At 40.4% G+C, this 14,756-nt stretch overlaps 1 protein-coding gene across 2 annotated transcripts in view; it reads left to right on the plus strand.

Annotated features, from left to right (window-relative positions):
• The window catches only part of pax5 (paired box 5), a 59,681-nt gene that overhangs the window by 31,369 nt on the left and 13,556 nt on the right, over nucleotides 1-14,756 (plus strand). For both annotated transcript variants that reach the window (XM_072383282.1, XM_072383283.1), the window contains exons 7-8: nucleotides 7,978-8,110; nucleotides 13,108-13,209. In XM_072383282.1, the coding sequence (XP_072239383.1) occupies nucleotides 7,978-8,110; nucleotides 13,108-13,209 (235 nt within the window). The remainder of the gene's footprint in view (nucleotides 1-7,977; nucleotides 8,111-13,107; nucleotides 13,210-14,756) is intronic.

Raw genomic sequence — 14,756 nt, forward strand, 5'->3', positions numbered from 1 at the left:
ATCAACTGCCTGACATGAAAGTGACACGGGTAAAATCAACTTTTTACAATGTTCGCTCAAACCATGATGAAATATTTGAGGTCTGATGATAAAAATGTAATATTCTCATGTCTCCTTGGGAGTGGCTGTGAGCTTGGTTTCTCCAATCAGAATGCCTCTCTGACTCTTTAAACTTAGGGTGAGCTGACTGCTGTCTACTGTATTGCAGATAAGACAGTCTGCACGGTAACATGCACAGCTGAGTTGAACTACTGTCACAGCTTAACGTAGCCATTTAATTAGACCACCGTCCTCACCCCAGTATAAACACACAGGAGCAGAATCAAGTTATTAATGGATAAGTATGTCCGATGTTGCTTAATGTTTTTCTAGTGTCATGTAAACATGACATGCTTAGTGACTGCTCATTAGTTCTTCGCACAACCCTACTTCAGAAAATACAACAAATCCCTTTAATGTTTTGATGTAACATTATTTATTTTCTTGTATATTTTTTTTCTTTATGATATACCTCCATAGTGGTCCACACAAATTAAAACACATGCCTCAATCCCAATTTTGCAATGGGTAACATGGCTCCTCATTAAAATCAAAATGGCCACAGTTGAAATTATAGAATAGAGCACGACACATTAGACATTGCTGGTTTTTGGTCTTTTTTTTTTTTGACAACAACCAAAACTATGGAATGACATCAGTCTTATCTTTTAGTGAGTGAGTAAAAGCCAAATTACCCTGGCTTAGAAAAGTGTTTGGCTCTGCCAGATGACAATTGTAGCAGAAATATTCTTCAAAAACTATGTAAAAAGTACAGAAAAGCGTTAGCAACCTAAGTCCAAATTGATTCGTGCTGTAGCACTAAAGCTTGCTGAGTAAGATCAGTACACTTGAAATTCTTTAGAAGATGCAGATCTACAAACATCAGAATTTCTTTTCAACTTCTTACTTTTCAAGCAAACAGTATTGAATACTATGAAAATATATTTATCTTTGGTTTTAGCCTAAAGCCTGCTTGCTATGCCTTGCCATACCATGTCAATCTTAATGACGTTAGCCATATTGCACAATGCATTCTGATTATTTCCTTTCATACTGCTTGTCCTCTCACTTATCTGAAGATGTAAAGATCAAGTTAAATTTTCTTCGTTAGCCTGACACACCACTGTGAGTTCCTGCGGTCTAAAAGACACCATGATGAGACCCAGTCATTCTGGTCTATTGATGTTCCTATAATCTAGACACACTGCAGGGGTTAATGAGCACACTGACCTGTTTCTTATTATGACCTCACTTCCTGCTGCTTGGGGGCTGGTGAGGGAGCATGCTGACGCACATGGGAATGAGCTGCATATGTGTGTGCATGTGAGAGACAAAGATGAGAAAACCAAGAGTGAGAAAGGGTGTTTGTGCGTCTTAATGTTGCATCTAAATTGACCTCCCGCCCTTTGCCAGCACTAAATTAATGTAAATCTGAGCGGAATAGACAGGTGTAAGTAGTACTCTGAATAACAAAATAATCATTTGTATTCTGCCTACCTTTTCTCAGATGTTTTCTAATCTGCAGACCTCCACTCCATATTAGGGAAATATTTTGCTACTTTCTCAAAATGACACTTTTCCACCATTGTTATTTAGTTTATTTTTTTTTCTTTTTTTTTTTCTATCCCTACTTCAGGTTTATTTATTCAGTCAGTGACAAGGACAAGAGGACAGACACACTCCAGAGGAGTGGCAGTATTTGGAAGCACAAATAGGTGGCAACCTTAGACCCACACAGGGCAGAGTTTGGCTTTTTAACCCATTCACTTTCATTTGACCGACATGAAGAGTTTAGTGGCGCAGGGCGAGAGGTCGACAGGGACTGCCTGAAGTAGCTCTATAGACTAAAACTCAAGACTATAATACACATGATTCACAGGTCAGCGTCTTCTCTGAGCCTGGTCAAACCAATGAGGTCAAGGTCCGGGATAGGGGCTTTAAAATCCGTGTCGCACTGGGGTCAAACTGGCTTTAAGGACTGCATTACAAAAGAGATGCACACACAAATCCAAATCACTATCTGTGCCTTCACCTCTGTCAATGCCCCCCTTTTTCCCTAAGGGGATGATTGACAGTCACACCCTTAACATTGACACACTACAGATCAGCCTCTTTGGTATGTGGGCTAAGGTGTTTGTATACATGTGTGTTTGTGAGTGTGAGCCAGTAGCGGAAGGGTTGTTCTCAAGGAGGGTCCCGGTATGTAATGACTGACAGTCTTAAAAGATGCCTGATATACTTGGCCCTGGTAGTGTTGTTGTGTTGGAGTGACTTTAACAAAGTGTGTTTTTATGAAAGAAAGCAAAGGGTAGAGAGAATACATGAGCAAAGAGGAGGCTCAATTGTAACTGCCAACATGTAAACCAGTATCCTGTAAGTACAGCTCCTCTTCATTCTTTAGCTTTTTATGCACTAAAATAAAAGCCTTATTTCTTTTTTCACTGTACTTGAACATGCACAAATTGTTCACAAGCAAATCTCATGCAAACTGTCGACAATAGTTCCTCATTTTTCCTGTTTGCCTGAGACCATTTCTTTATATATTTTCCTCTAACAAGCCATCCTTTTATCTCATCTCCCTCTCTTGCTCTTATTCCTCTTCTCTCTGTAGTCTATTAAGCCCCACTATTAATTTATGTGTGCGTGCTCATATGCGTGTCTGCAAGTGTGCCCGTCAGAGAGAGTTCATTTGAATTTCCCTTCAATCACTTCCTATTACCCAGCTGATAAATCAAGAGGGCTGACGGCGCCCCCACCCATCCATGCTGCCCCGGGTCCAAGTGCGCATCCCAGCACCAACCAAACTGGCTACACTTGGACATAAGAAAGGAAGAATAGGCAGAGTGATGTCACTCGTGTTTTTTCTCAACTTGACTTGAGTGGTCAAAAGTCAAAAGTCTCTAACCTCACAATTACTAACTGAAAATGTTGATTGAAAATAAAAAGATGGCTTAAACATCTTTAAGGTGTAAAGCAATGCAATGGACCCACACTCAAGTCAGCAAATGCTTGTGTATTAGAACTCATTCTATTTGAACTCAGAAGTTGGAATTTCAGTTTCCAATCAGAAAAAGCAACAGTAACACTCCACCAACACCAACTGCCCTGCGCATAGAAAGTGGTGATAGCTGAAGTGATAAACTGTTTGTTATTTATTTCATTAAATCCGTCGCACACATAGTACTGTCCAACCTCTATCAGTGACCATATGGTTACAGTGTTTCTATGTACAAAATAGAAGATATTGCCTTGTTACCAGTTTGCATTGGTAATTATTACTAGCTTGGTCAGTTAGCACAGCAAACAGCAAATTGAAGGACAATCTAAAAGCAGGAATGAAATTATTCCCAGTTCAGAGTTCTGAGTCCTGTCTGAACCCGAGGGATATACACAAATTCTACACTTGAGTGTATTTGCCTCAGTTGGCACTGTTTGTGGCGTATTGTTAGGTGTGTGACTGACACTTGTCAGTGGGGTGTGCTCAGTGTTGGTTTTAATTTCATGAAAAGATTTGTCGGCAAACAGAACAATAGCAAATATGTCCAGATTTATTGCAATCCTCCTCCTCCTATTTTACTCTAAATCAACAAACAAAGCAATGACTCTCAATAAAATATCTAATTGTAAAATTTGGTTCAAATTTGACTTTTCACAATATTCTAACTTTTCACTGCCTTTCTCCAGCAGAGATGTGGTCTGCTTGGGTTTGCCGTCTGAAAATGAATGTTGTCCTCACTGCTGCCACGCTTAGTTTGAGTGTGGATAAATTCTTTCCCCGACAATCCCTGTCTCTGTCTGTGGGCCACTGAGGGAATTGTGTTTGTTTATAGTCGAGCCTTTTTCCATCTGGAGTGTACAAGACAATGTGGTGAGAGGGAGAGAGAGATGGAGAAGGAGAAATTGGGAGCTATTTGGAGAACGGAGAAAAAAGGAAATACCATTATGCAAATGATGCAAACCAGCAGGGCCAGTCGAGTGCCAGTGTGCTTCTGTGTGTGTGTGTGTGTGTATGTGTGTGAATTTCAGTGGGACGATCAGGGCTCATCTGTTGTTGATGTGAGATTTGGACTGAACTATTACCTTAACATATCTGAGTCAGCGAACCAACCTGCTGTGTGAAAGTGAAAAGGTGTGAGACTGAGTGAGCTGTAAAATAGTGGAGTTGGTATCAGAGTTTAACTGTTATAAAAAAGTATTTTTCAGGTGTCTTGACGACCAAGGCCGACTGTAATAATCATGTTATGTGAAGATCATATGTATTTAAATGATAGAAATAAATGCTTGGTTTTAGTTGACAAAGAAACAACCCTTTTACAGTAGTATTTTCTATCACATCAAATCAAAGAACTATCAAGAGATGTATCACTCCCATCTTGCCAAATAATAACATATTATAGGTTAAAGGTTTTGAAAGGTTATTTTTATGTCAAACCATGATATTTTTCTGACCCCTAGCAAAGTAGTTTTGGTGTATAAACTTAACAAAAGAGCAAAAGACAATGGTCTAACACAGGGCTGGCAAGATAATGGAACAATGACGTCTAAGATTTAAAAAGCTTCCAAAAGCATGAAATGACAACCCTGTACACTGGCCACTGGGCTTACTGGTGTATTGCTTCAGCTAAAAGTGAGGTGCTCAAGTGATCTGTAGTATGAGCAGTGAAAATGACAACATGTACGGGTGGGAGTCTGAAGGCTTAATAGCTGCCCATAGAATGCTAGATTTGAGGGAAATATCATTCCATCTCCACAAATAAAACTGATAAAAATAAAAATGATCATGTTCACTTCCTGAACTTATGGTAACGGTCCATGAAAATTAAAAAAATACAAAATTACAAAATGCAATGCAACACCTCATAACTACTCACTTTAATCTGTATGATGAACAAAAACTACAACCCTTTTTGACAATATCGTAAAATCTGAGATAGTCTTGGCTTCTTAAATGCTACATTATATAACACGATACAAGGACCAATTTTATTGGACAGCGGTAGATTTCTCAGATGTACCTAATAAAGTGGTTCATGAGTGTCTACTCATCTCCTTTCGTGCCTGCCGCCTTTTCTTGCAATCCTCCATCCTGCCCTGTAGTACAACGCACCCACACCATTATTGCCAACCCCCAAGTCCAACCCCTCCCCAGCTTGGCAGCTGCGTCCCTCCCCTTTGATGAGGGCTGATGGCGCTGTATGAGCGGTGGAATTGACAACATTTACGGGTGCGAATGAGAATGATCCATCTTCCTTAGCAGGCCTGTCACCCCACTGGCCAAACTTCATCATGGCCAATTACCACGACAGACCCCTTCTTCTCTGCTGCTACTGCTGCCTGGCCCTCATCTACACATGGATACATGGACACATTAGATGCCATGATAATAAGACAGAGTGTGGCCAAGACGGGGGGGTGGTGGTGGGGGTGGGGGGTGTACAGGGATAGCATGTTTGATGGGGTGAAAAAAATGAAAAATAAAAACTGCCTGTTTGATGGGTTAAGTGTGACAGACAAAAAGACCTTAAAAATGTGTCTGAAGTCTAAAGAGGAGGCAATGTGTGTAGTGTACAGGGTAAGCTCTTATTTGGCAGGTCACAGTCCAGTGGTTGTATTGTGTGTTGACGAGCAGAGGGGTGTTTAAGAGGTCAGTGAGCACAAACAAACGCCTACACTTAGAGCTTCACACACACACACAGATGCAGACGTATTAAAGGGGTCAGTGCAAAACTCTCACCTCATCACCTAAAGGAAATTCTGATTGGTGTCATTAGTGTACCCCCCCCACCCCACCCCACCACACACACATGCATACATACACACACTGCTCAGCAGTAGCACATGAGAAAAGAAGGTGTGAAGAATCGTAATTTTTCAGAAAAAAAGAGAAATATCAGGATGTTACTACTTCAACATACAGATGCAAGGAGTTCAAGGATCAAACAACCAGCTGGATGTTTACTCTATGCGTCTATTTCCTAATATTCTAGGCAAGAAAATGTTCAATACAGCTGTAAACAAAGTTTTCACTTGAGCCACCATCATTGAAAGACTCAGCTGCTTTTAAATGTGCACCTACTCTGGTGACTCCAAGCAGCTTAGTCAAATCAGCTGTTTTGGCCTCCTGGTTTTAAGTTAAATCATGCACTGCAGAAGCCACAAACAGCCCTGACCGATGTACTGTACATCCTGAAGTGGGCTCAAGTGATGATCCAATCAATCAGAGTCACTGTGCTCTGAAGAAATCTTTAACTGTGCTGAAGAAACCGCTTGTATTTTGTTTCACAGATGTGTGAATGTAACATGATTATAATATCTCTTTCTTCATTTTCCACATTTCTGAGAGGTCAAAATGCCTGAGGGAAACAGTCAAAATGAATAAATAAAGTAGTTCTCTGAAATTCTTTAGATGAAATCCCTTTATTCTGCATACCTGATGTACAAATATATCCAAATATTAAGAAACTTACAATAAAATAGATTCAAGAGGGAGCAAATGCTCTCTCACACACACACAATTTTGCAATGCTAACCTTATTAGGACATTGGCTTCTTTGGCACCTATGAATTCACACCTTAGCCCAAACCTTAGCCTTGACAGCAGAAATGATGATCTGCTTAAATAGGATCATTCTTTGGTCCCCACAAGGACAACTGGTCCCACAAAAGTCAGTGATTTTACCAAAACAGGTCCTAAGGAAGTAACAATAAAACAAGAACACATACACAGTTACAAGAGAAGTCATTGGTCTGTCATGAATGTAGCAGTCCTGAGATTCCTTGCTGGTTAATCCATATTTACTAGGTCATCAGTGCCAACACCATCACTATAAATCATCACTTACAGTCACACACACTCACTCATAATCTCTCACATACAAACACAGATTTGACAGAGAGATGAGGATGTATGGGTCATGGCTTTGAGTCGGGGTCAAACACTGGTGAGCGGACAGTTTTCATTAAGCATCCACATAGCAGCACTCTGGCCTGTCTGTGTGTGTTCCGGGAGCTCCTTCAGCATTTTGTCTGCCGTAACGGATTCAGAATTCATACCCATCGCACATTGCAGACATCTGTTTTTTTTATGCATTAACATACTGTTACATTTTCCAAAGGGTCTCTTATTTATGACAACAGTGAGAATGTTCACCCTCGCATCCTGAAAACGTGGTTTTTGTATTATTGGCTTTGAATCATTTTACATAAAACTTTCCCTATTGCTCATAAGAAAATTCACAACTTTTTAGGAAAAACATCATCAAGTTAAACAACATCCTGTGTTTGTATTTGACATATTTTCACATCAGTGTAGAGGATTTGAGAGTTTCAGAGAAGAAAACTGTACAACTAAATAACAACCACATATTGCTTTGTCATGTGATTTTGAACCTTGATAATGTGTGTGTGTGTGTGTGTGAGTGTGTGTTAAGGTCATTGGGGGTCTGTGTGCACGTGTGTTGAGATGATCACTGTTCTTATTGTTGTTGGTATCTGGGGAGACAAGAGGCTTTGTGTTAGCCATGGTCTATGTAATGCCACTGTGTATGTGTGTAAATGTATATGTTTGTGTGTGTATGTACTGTGTACATGAGTGTGAGGATGAAAGGGATGAAGAGAAAGCGAAAGCTGATCCTGTGGTTATAGACTGTTGGACTTGGTTGTACAGTAAATCCCTGTCTTTGTAAACAGATCAATAAACTCTCAGTTGTAGGTGTGTTTCTCTATGTCAGTGTGTGTGTGTGTGCTCGTAGAAAAGCTTCTTTGCTCTCTGCTGTGAGGAAGGTGTAAAATATAGTAGGATACAACAAACAGATTGATCACAGCTGTAAGCAGCCCAGGGCACAACTGTGTCTATTGTGTTATATCCAACATACAGCATCATGATTTGGATTTGTTGTTTATTAAATCTGCTCTTTTCCGCTTTTTGCTTCTTTCCAGACGTCAGATTACTCAGCCATGGCTTCACTAGCAGGTGGACTGGACGAGATGAAGAACAATTTGGCCAATCCAGGCACAGGGGCAGAGTTGGGAGCCAGTGTGTCCGGTCCACAGTCTTACTCTCTAGTTCCAGGTAAAAAAGACTTCCAGCTGCTAACTGCACTTTTGAGTCACTTTTTAAAGTATGAGTTATTTTTAAAAAAGGTGTACTTAAATGCTGCCAATAAAATGTGTGTATAGCTAGGTTAATGTTCCTCAGAAAACTGGTTTAAGCTGAACTGAAGACATAATTTTCTTTCCTTGTGCAGATGTTTTATTCTTTTCTTGCCTTTTGCCACCAGTACGCACACCTACTTTGTTAATTAAATCTATGCATTTTGAGCTATTTTTTAGAACTCTTTAGAACTTTTTTGTGGCAAAGCCAGTCTTGCTAGTTTGAAACCAAATAACATTTTATTATGCAAAAAGATGAGAAAGATTACAAGGCAGCAATTGTACCTTTATGACCCCTTTAATTTCCAGTACATTCAGCCAGAAGGAAATGAACAGCCTGATCTTAATAGATACTATAAATTCACTGTCCTCTTTTATGGCTACGCAAAAAAATACAAACAGTATGATGATGAACTTGGAGAAGATGAAGGTGAAGGGTAATACTTCTTTTCAAAATGAAAACAATCTTCAGCCGACCTCAGGTTGTGTCATCCTCATATCATGAAAACGTCCATAAAACATCTGGACAGCAAAAATAAAAATAAAACCAGATGACATTTTGTACTACTATTAAAACACACACAATAAAACACAGAAAGCCAAATGTTTTTTTTTTATACCTGAGCAATGTATTAAACCACATGATCTAAGTGCTTAAAGAGCTCAGGGCTTTGGATCTCAGAAGAGGGGAGGAAAGGGGGAAAAAAGGTGTAAGGATGGAGGAAAAGTGAGTCTCATCTATTCCTCTTTCTCCACTTAGGGGCACTGGGAGAGGCAGTGGTTAATTAAAAGTAGACCAGGGAGCACTTGGACAAGGCTTTGACGCTCCCATCTGTAATAAGGGGAATCATTGATCTGGGAATTTGGGATACTTGGGAATGGGTTCTTTTTTTCTCTCTGAAACCACCAGGGATATTACCTGCACATACCAGAGACTAGACAGAGACATAGACACAGCGTATGAGAATAAGAGAGAGGAAAAAAATTTCCATTTCTGCTTATGCATGCAAACGCACACATTCATATTCACATACACACACACCTTCTAAATAATATGCATGCATTTCTTTTCCTGTCTTTTCCCTCTGAATAGAGCTCCCTCTAGGGGATGAGATGTCTGTGTATTTGACGCAGTGTTATTGCATCCTTGAGGTGTTGATACCCCGGACACATGCTGTAGAGCAGCATAACAGGATTTACAAGCTCAGTCCTTCTTTTTCAGGCCTTCCCAAATCTGCAGGGCATTTTCTTTTACCCTGAACCTGCAACAGTGCAAACACACAAAGGGACACATTGCACTCCCTCGGCCCCTCTACATTTGACATGTGTTGCTCTGATGGTTGTTTGATGAGGACGAGTTAGATAGGCAGACAGTAAGAGAGACAGAGGATGTCTGTTCATCTGTAGCTGCAAGTGAGCGTGGAGGAGACTTGTACTTGTTTGTTGACCTCTAAAGCAAAGCTGTGGAGAACAGATACATCAATACAACTGGCATACATATGCACAAATACACTGCGTGCACATGCACACACATATGCACGGACACACATCTCTGAGGATCTGGCCCTGTCTGCCCCCTCTAAGTTGGCTGTGGAGAGTCCATCTCTGCTCTTTTCCACCCTCTTCTCCCTCCCTTCCATGCCCTGTGCACTGACCCTGAGCGGATGAGTAGCCCGTCTGCACTAATGCCTCGCTGTCGCGTCAAACACTGAGAAAAACTTTACTACATGAGACAGGAGAGAGGAGGCAGAGAGGGACAGAGAGAGGCTTGAGTATAGAGAGAGAAACACATGCAGGGAAGAAAGTGAACAGGCAAATGTGAGGTAAGGAGGACAGAAAAATTCAATAAACAGACGCAGAAGCCTCTGTAAATTTGCTGATTTGTGGCCACGTTCTGTTTCCTATTTTTCTTACTTTCGTCCCTCATTGTGCCATTAACTGACACTCTGGTGTTGACTGTTACTGATATGAGAAATGATGTGAGAAATAAAAAAAATATTCCAATAACTGAATATACAGTACCTTGTATAACAAGTTCTTTATTTCTGAAGGAAAATTTTGTAGAAGTGTCACTGTGTCAGTGGCAAAAGGTCTTCCATCGCTTTTGAGTAAGTTCGGTCCGAATAGATTGATAATTTATCATGTTTCTTGTTTTGAATGTCCGATTCTTTAATGATTGTCTGGTACTTTGGTAATTAACTATACATCTTGAATAGTAACAACAATTTCCATTATGAGATGTATATTGTGAGATGTCAACATATCTCTAGGCTCTTGTTTTCTGACAGGCAGCACTCACATGACATTACAGTAATGTGATGCTTGAAAAGTAAAATGTGTAAACTGTGACAATGCAGATTTTTCATTTTTTTTATTGGAACACTAACCGTGTACTTAACTCTTAACTCTTACCACTCGTAGGCCGAGGGTGGGAATGATTCAGAAAAGTTATAAAAAGGAAGTGACAGTGGAAAACATGATGTCTTGAACTAGCAATCTCTTGCATCCAAGTACAAGCATTAGCAGCATCTGACATCCCCTCCTTTCTCCATTTATATATATGTCCAAATGAACATCACGAGTGAACATGTATTGAGATGTAAAATGTTGACATGCTGACGAATTGAAACTTAAGCCGTACCTTTGTAGGAAACTAGTAGTAGTTTTGCACTGTAGACCAACATAGCTATTTCACTTTCAACCATGAGTCATGAGATTGCTAACATACAAACCGTATGAAAACACAAAGAGCTATGATTTTGAACACTGTAAACTTTATGCCTGCTAAAATGATCCTGTTGTGAGCACACTAACGTTAGCATTTAGCTTTAAACAAATGCCATTACAAAGATGCTAACATGGAGAAATTTTGCCAAGATTGGCACAGAGCAGGCATCTTAAAAATGAAGCCCTTGGTGAGTGGAAAATTACATGGTTTCCAAATGACCTCAAATGGTCTTTTAGCATTTCTGTAAAGCATGTATTTCTTTAGTCTTTATGGACAATGTTAATAAACAAATAGGAAACATGATGCAATTTTAGAATATTATGTAAACCACTGAGCAGTTTATTAAGCAACTAAAAGTACCTCTTATTCAATCATTGACGATTTTTAAACGAGGCTTAAAATGTAGTATAACATTCTGAGGTTATCTATGGTTATTTACTTGTGATGGTAATTAATACTTCCTTGACCACGGCTCTTGTTCTTAAAGTACTTACAGCTCCTCTTTCTCTTTGTATTCCATTGCCCATCTTATTGTCCTTATTTTGCTTCATGCTATTATCCCTTCCTCTCATCTTTTATGTTCCTCTATTTCCTTACCCCCCTCCCCCTGCCATCTTCCTCTTTTCTCCCCCTCTGCCTTCTCTCAGTTAGTTAGTGGTGGTTAAGTGGAGGGGAAGTGATTGGAATTGATGGTGTTAGAATCTGAGCTGTTTATGATGATGATAAATGTGTGTGTGCATGCAGCAGGAGGAGGTTGCTGATGGGTGTGCATGTGTGTGTGATTGTGTTTACATGATGATGATGAATGGAGGGCACCCTGTTCACGCAATTCCAATGTCTACCGCGTGCAAACATAGAGAAATGATTTGGGGTGACACACTGTCATGTAGTCTAATGCAGTTATATATCCTATCCACCGACTGACAGATAGAGAAAGGAGTGGGAGGTGGAGGTAACGAGAGAGTGGGGAGTAAATTAATAGATGCCAAAGGATGGAAAACAAGGAAGGGAGAAAGAAAAGAAACAGACACATTCTAAATTAGCTGCTGGAAAGTGTATAATTTTTGTAATACTCATTTTAATGCTCCAACATACAGTTGGAGAGAGTCTTTTTTACGACTGCTGTCAAGGGTGGAAAGTAACAAAAACTTTTCTTGTAGTTGTAAATGCACAACAGCATGATAATGAATGCTAATACAATACTGTACAACAGGTACATATGTTTATATGGAAACATGATAAATTTTAGGCCTTTGTCAAAAAATACTGAGATGCAGCAAAGAGATGCATTAAAGTTATTTATAACACCTGTGATTAACTGCCACTGATGTCAGGCAGTTTCCCATGAAAAAGAACTGTGATACAATGGCCCTGGGGTCCAAATAAATAAATACACAAATTGAGAACGTGACAACATTCGCATACATTTTCTCCTTGTAGTGATTAATATTCTCATTATTCGTGTGATTTAAGAGGTTAAGAGATTACCTCAACACGGCAACGTTAAAAGTGATCAATATCTTTAGGTATACATGCTATTGCTAATATTGAAATAAGCCTATGATCAAGTGAAGCTAACACTGGTTTGGCTGGCTTAGTTGTGGAACTGTTAATGTACTCGTTTTCTGCGCTGAAGTTACTACAGCAACAGGAACATGTCTCAGGGGACGGGGTGACCGGCATAATGCAAAGTCAGAGTGCTGTCCGCTTCAGTGACATTATAGGGTTTTTTTAAATAGGAATTTCGTAAAGGCAAGTTACGGAAAGGCCCTTGGATAATATTCCCTGAGCAGAGAACAGTAGTAAATGCTGTTTATGAACACTGAAATACTTTTGTGTGTTCCAGCCGCACATACTGTCCCTATAGGTTTCCTTTAGAGGCTATTTTTGGGAGAGACAAGAGCACCTAGTCTGTGGAAGGTATTTCTGAGCATCCTTATCTCAAAGTTTAGCCTAATAGCTCTAATCTCTTCCTCTTCTGTGAAAGTAACATTGAAGTTTCTTAAGTTTTTCGGCTGCAGGTTGGACAAAACAAGATCTTAGCACTTCATTAAAAACACCCTAAACCATATGGTCCAGAGCTATAACTGATCATTTCGATGGCACTGGTGTTAGCGATTGTGTTGATACTGATGATGACACTGATAGAAGTAAGATGTTGACGACAGGAAGCGAATTTGTCATTATAGGTCGCGACCTATCTAGCACAACTCTGCCAGGCTACCCTCCTCATGTCCCTCCCACCGGACAGGGCAGCTACTCCACCCCCTCCCTCACTGGCATGGTACCAGGTGAGTACAACCGCACACACACATACAAAAGCATAGCCCATTGTAACCATAACAATATATACAAAATTCAGTCAAGTTCAATTCAGTTTTATTTGTAAAACACCAATTCATAGCAAGAAAGCCTCAGAACACCTCAGAACAAAAATCAAACAGTTCTTTCCAAGCAAGTAATTGGCAACAGTGGGAAGAAAGATCTTCTTTTAACGGGAATAAACATCATTGTCTAAAGCAGGCTTTGGGAGGACGGCTATCTGCCTCGAGCGGTTAAGGGGTGAGAGTACAGGAAGAGAATAAATACACCAATGGACAGATAAGAGAGAGACGACAACAATCAAAAAACACAGGCCGGGGTTTGTTGATGGTCAGGCTTGGAACTGCAGACTCTGGAGCCAGCCCGTCACTTTCTTAAACCAACCCTAAGCCAAGTTTTTTACCTGAAAGATTTTTGATTAACATATTCAAGACTTGCTTCTTGTTGCCAAAAATGCAGGACAGTGTTACAATGAAATAGAAGATAGATTTATGGTGCCACAACATCACCATGACATGAATATGTCTACTTATGATGATTTGAACTCACTCACTCAGTAGGAGCAATGCCATTTTATGCTACTTTGCTTTTCTTCTTTATCAACAACCCATCATGCAAACATATCTGCACTTATGTATCTATTAAGTTCTTCCTGGATGTGTATGTTTTGTGTGTGTGTGTATATGGGTGCATTGGTCCTCAGAGAGTGTACTTTGCTGCTACTTCCTCTGTCTTGTCTGTCTACACTGTGGCTGACAGTAGTCCCTGAGGGCGGCATGTGTGTTTGTGTGCCATTGTTGTGTGTGAGTGTGTGTCTCCCTGTGTATCATTAGAAACCAGCCACAGCAGCACAGCTGTCCCTCCTCAACATTAGTAATTTGTTTTTAATGAGAATCACCAGTGACCCAAGACTAATTCATTCATTCCCTTCCACTCCCTTCCACAGCGCTTTTGTGTTTCAATCCTGGAACACTATTCTTGTTCTGACTTCTCTGTCGCTCACACCAGCAGCAGTGCTCATGGTCAGTGCGAAGTATGCTACTCAGACATGAAGGAAAAAGCACAAATGGTGCGGTGGAACAAAGTAAAAACAGAGTTGTTTACAAGTTGCTGTCTCTGTGTATTCCCAATAATTCAGTGTATGACACACACACACACTCCAAATCTCCGTAGACATGTTGAAACAACACGTCTAAAGATGGGTAACCCTGTCGCCCCGTCCTCCTGTGCTCACCCCGTCCTGTCCTCAGGTTTGACAGTATATTTGAGTGTGTGTTTAGGCCGGTGTATGTGATTGTTTGTGAGCATGTGTGTTTGTTTTTGACAGTGTGTGTGTGCGACCTTGACACTGAGCTACACAAGGGAGACCTCTGAGCCTTCTTTCTCCTCCTCTCTCCCCTCCGCCTCTCGTCTCCTAAACAACCTGACACGTTGCCGTCACTACGGTGATGACAAGGGAGAAGATGTTCGCACCCAGGGGTGCCATGGAGACCACATCCCGACCCCACCTGACAGA

The sequence above is a fragment of the Leuresthes tenuis genome, unplaced genomic scaffold (assembly GCF_036924035.1).
Source record: "Leuresthes tenuis unplaced genomic scaffold, fLeuTen1.0.hap1 SCAF_4, whole genome shotgun sequence".
Taxonomy (NCBI): Eukaryota; Metazoa; Chordata; class Actinopteri; order Atheriniformes; family Atherinopsidae; genus Leuresthes; species Leuresthes tenuis.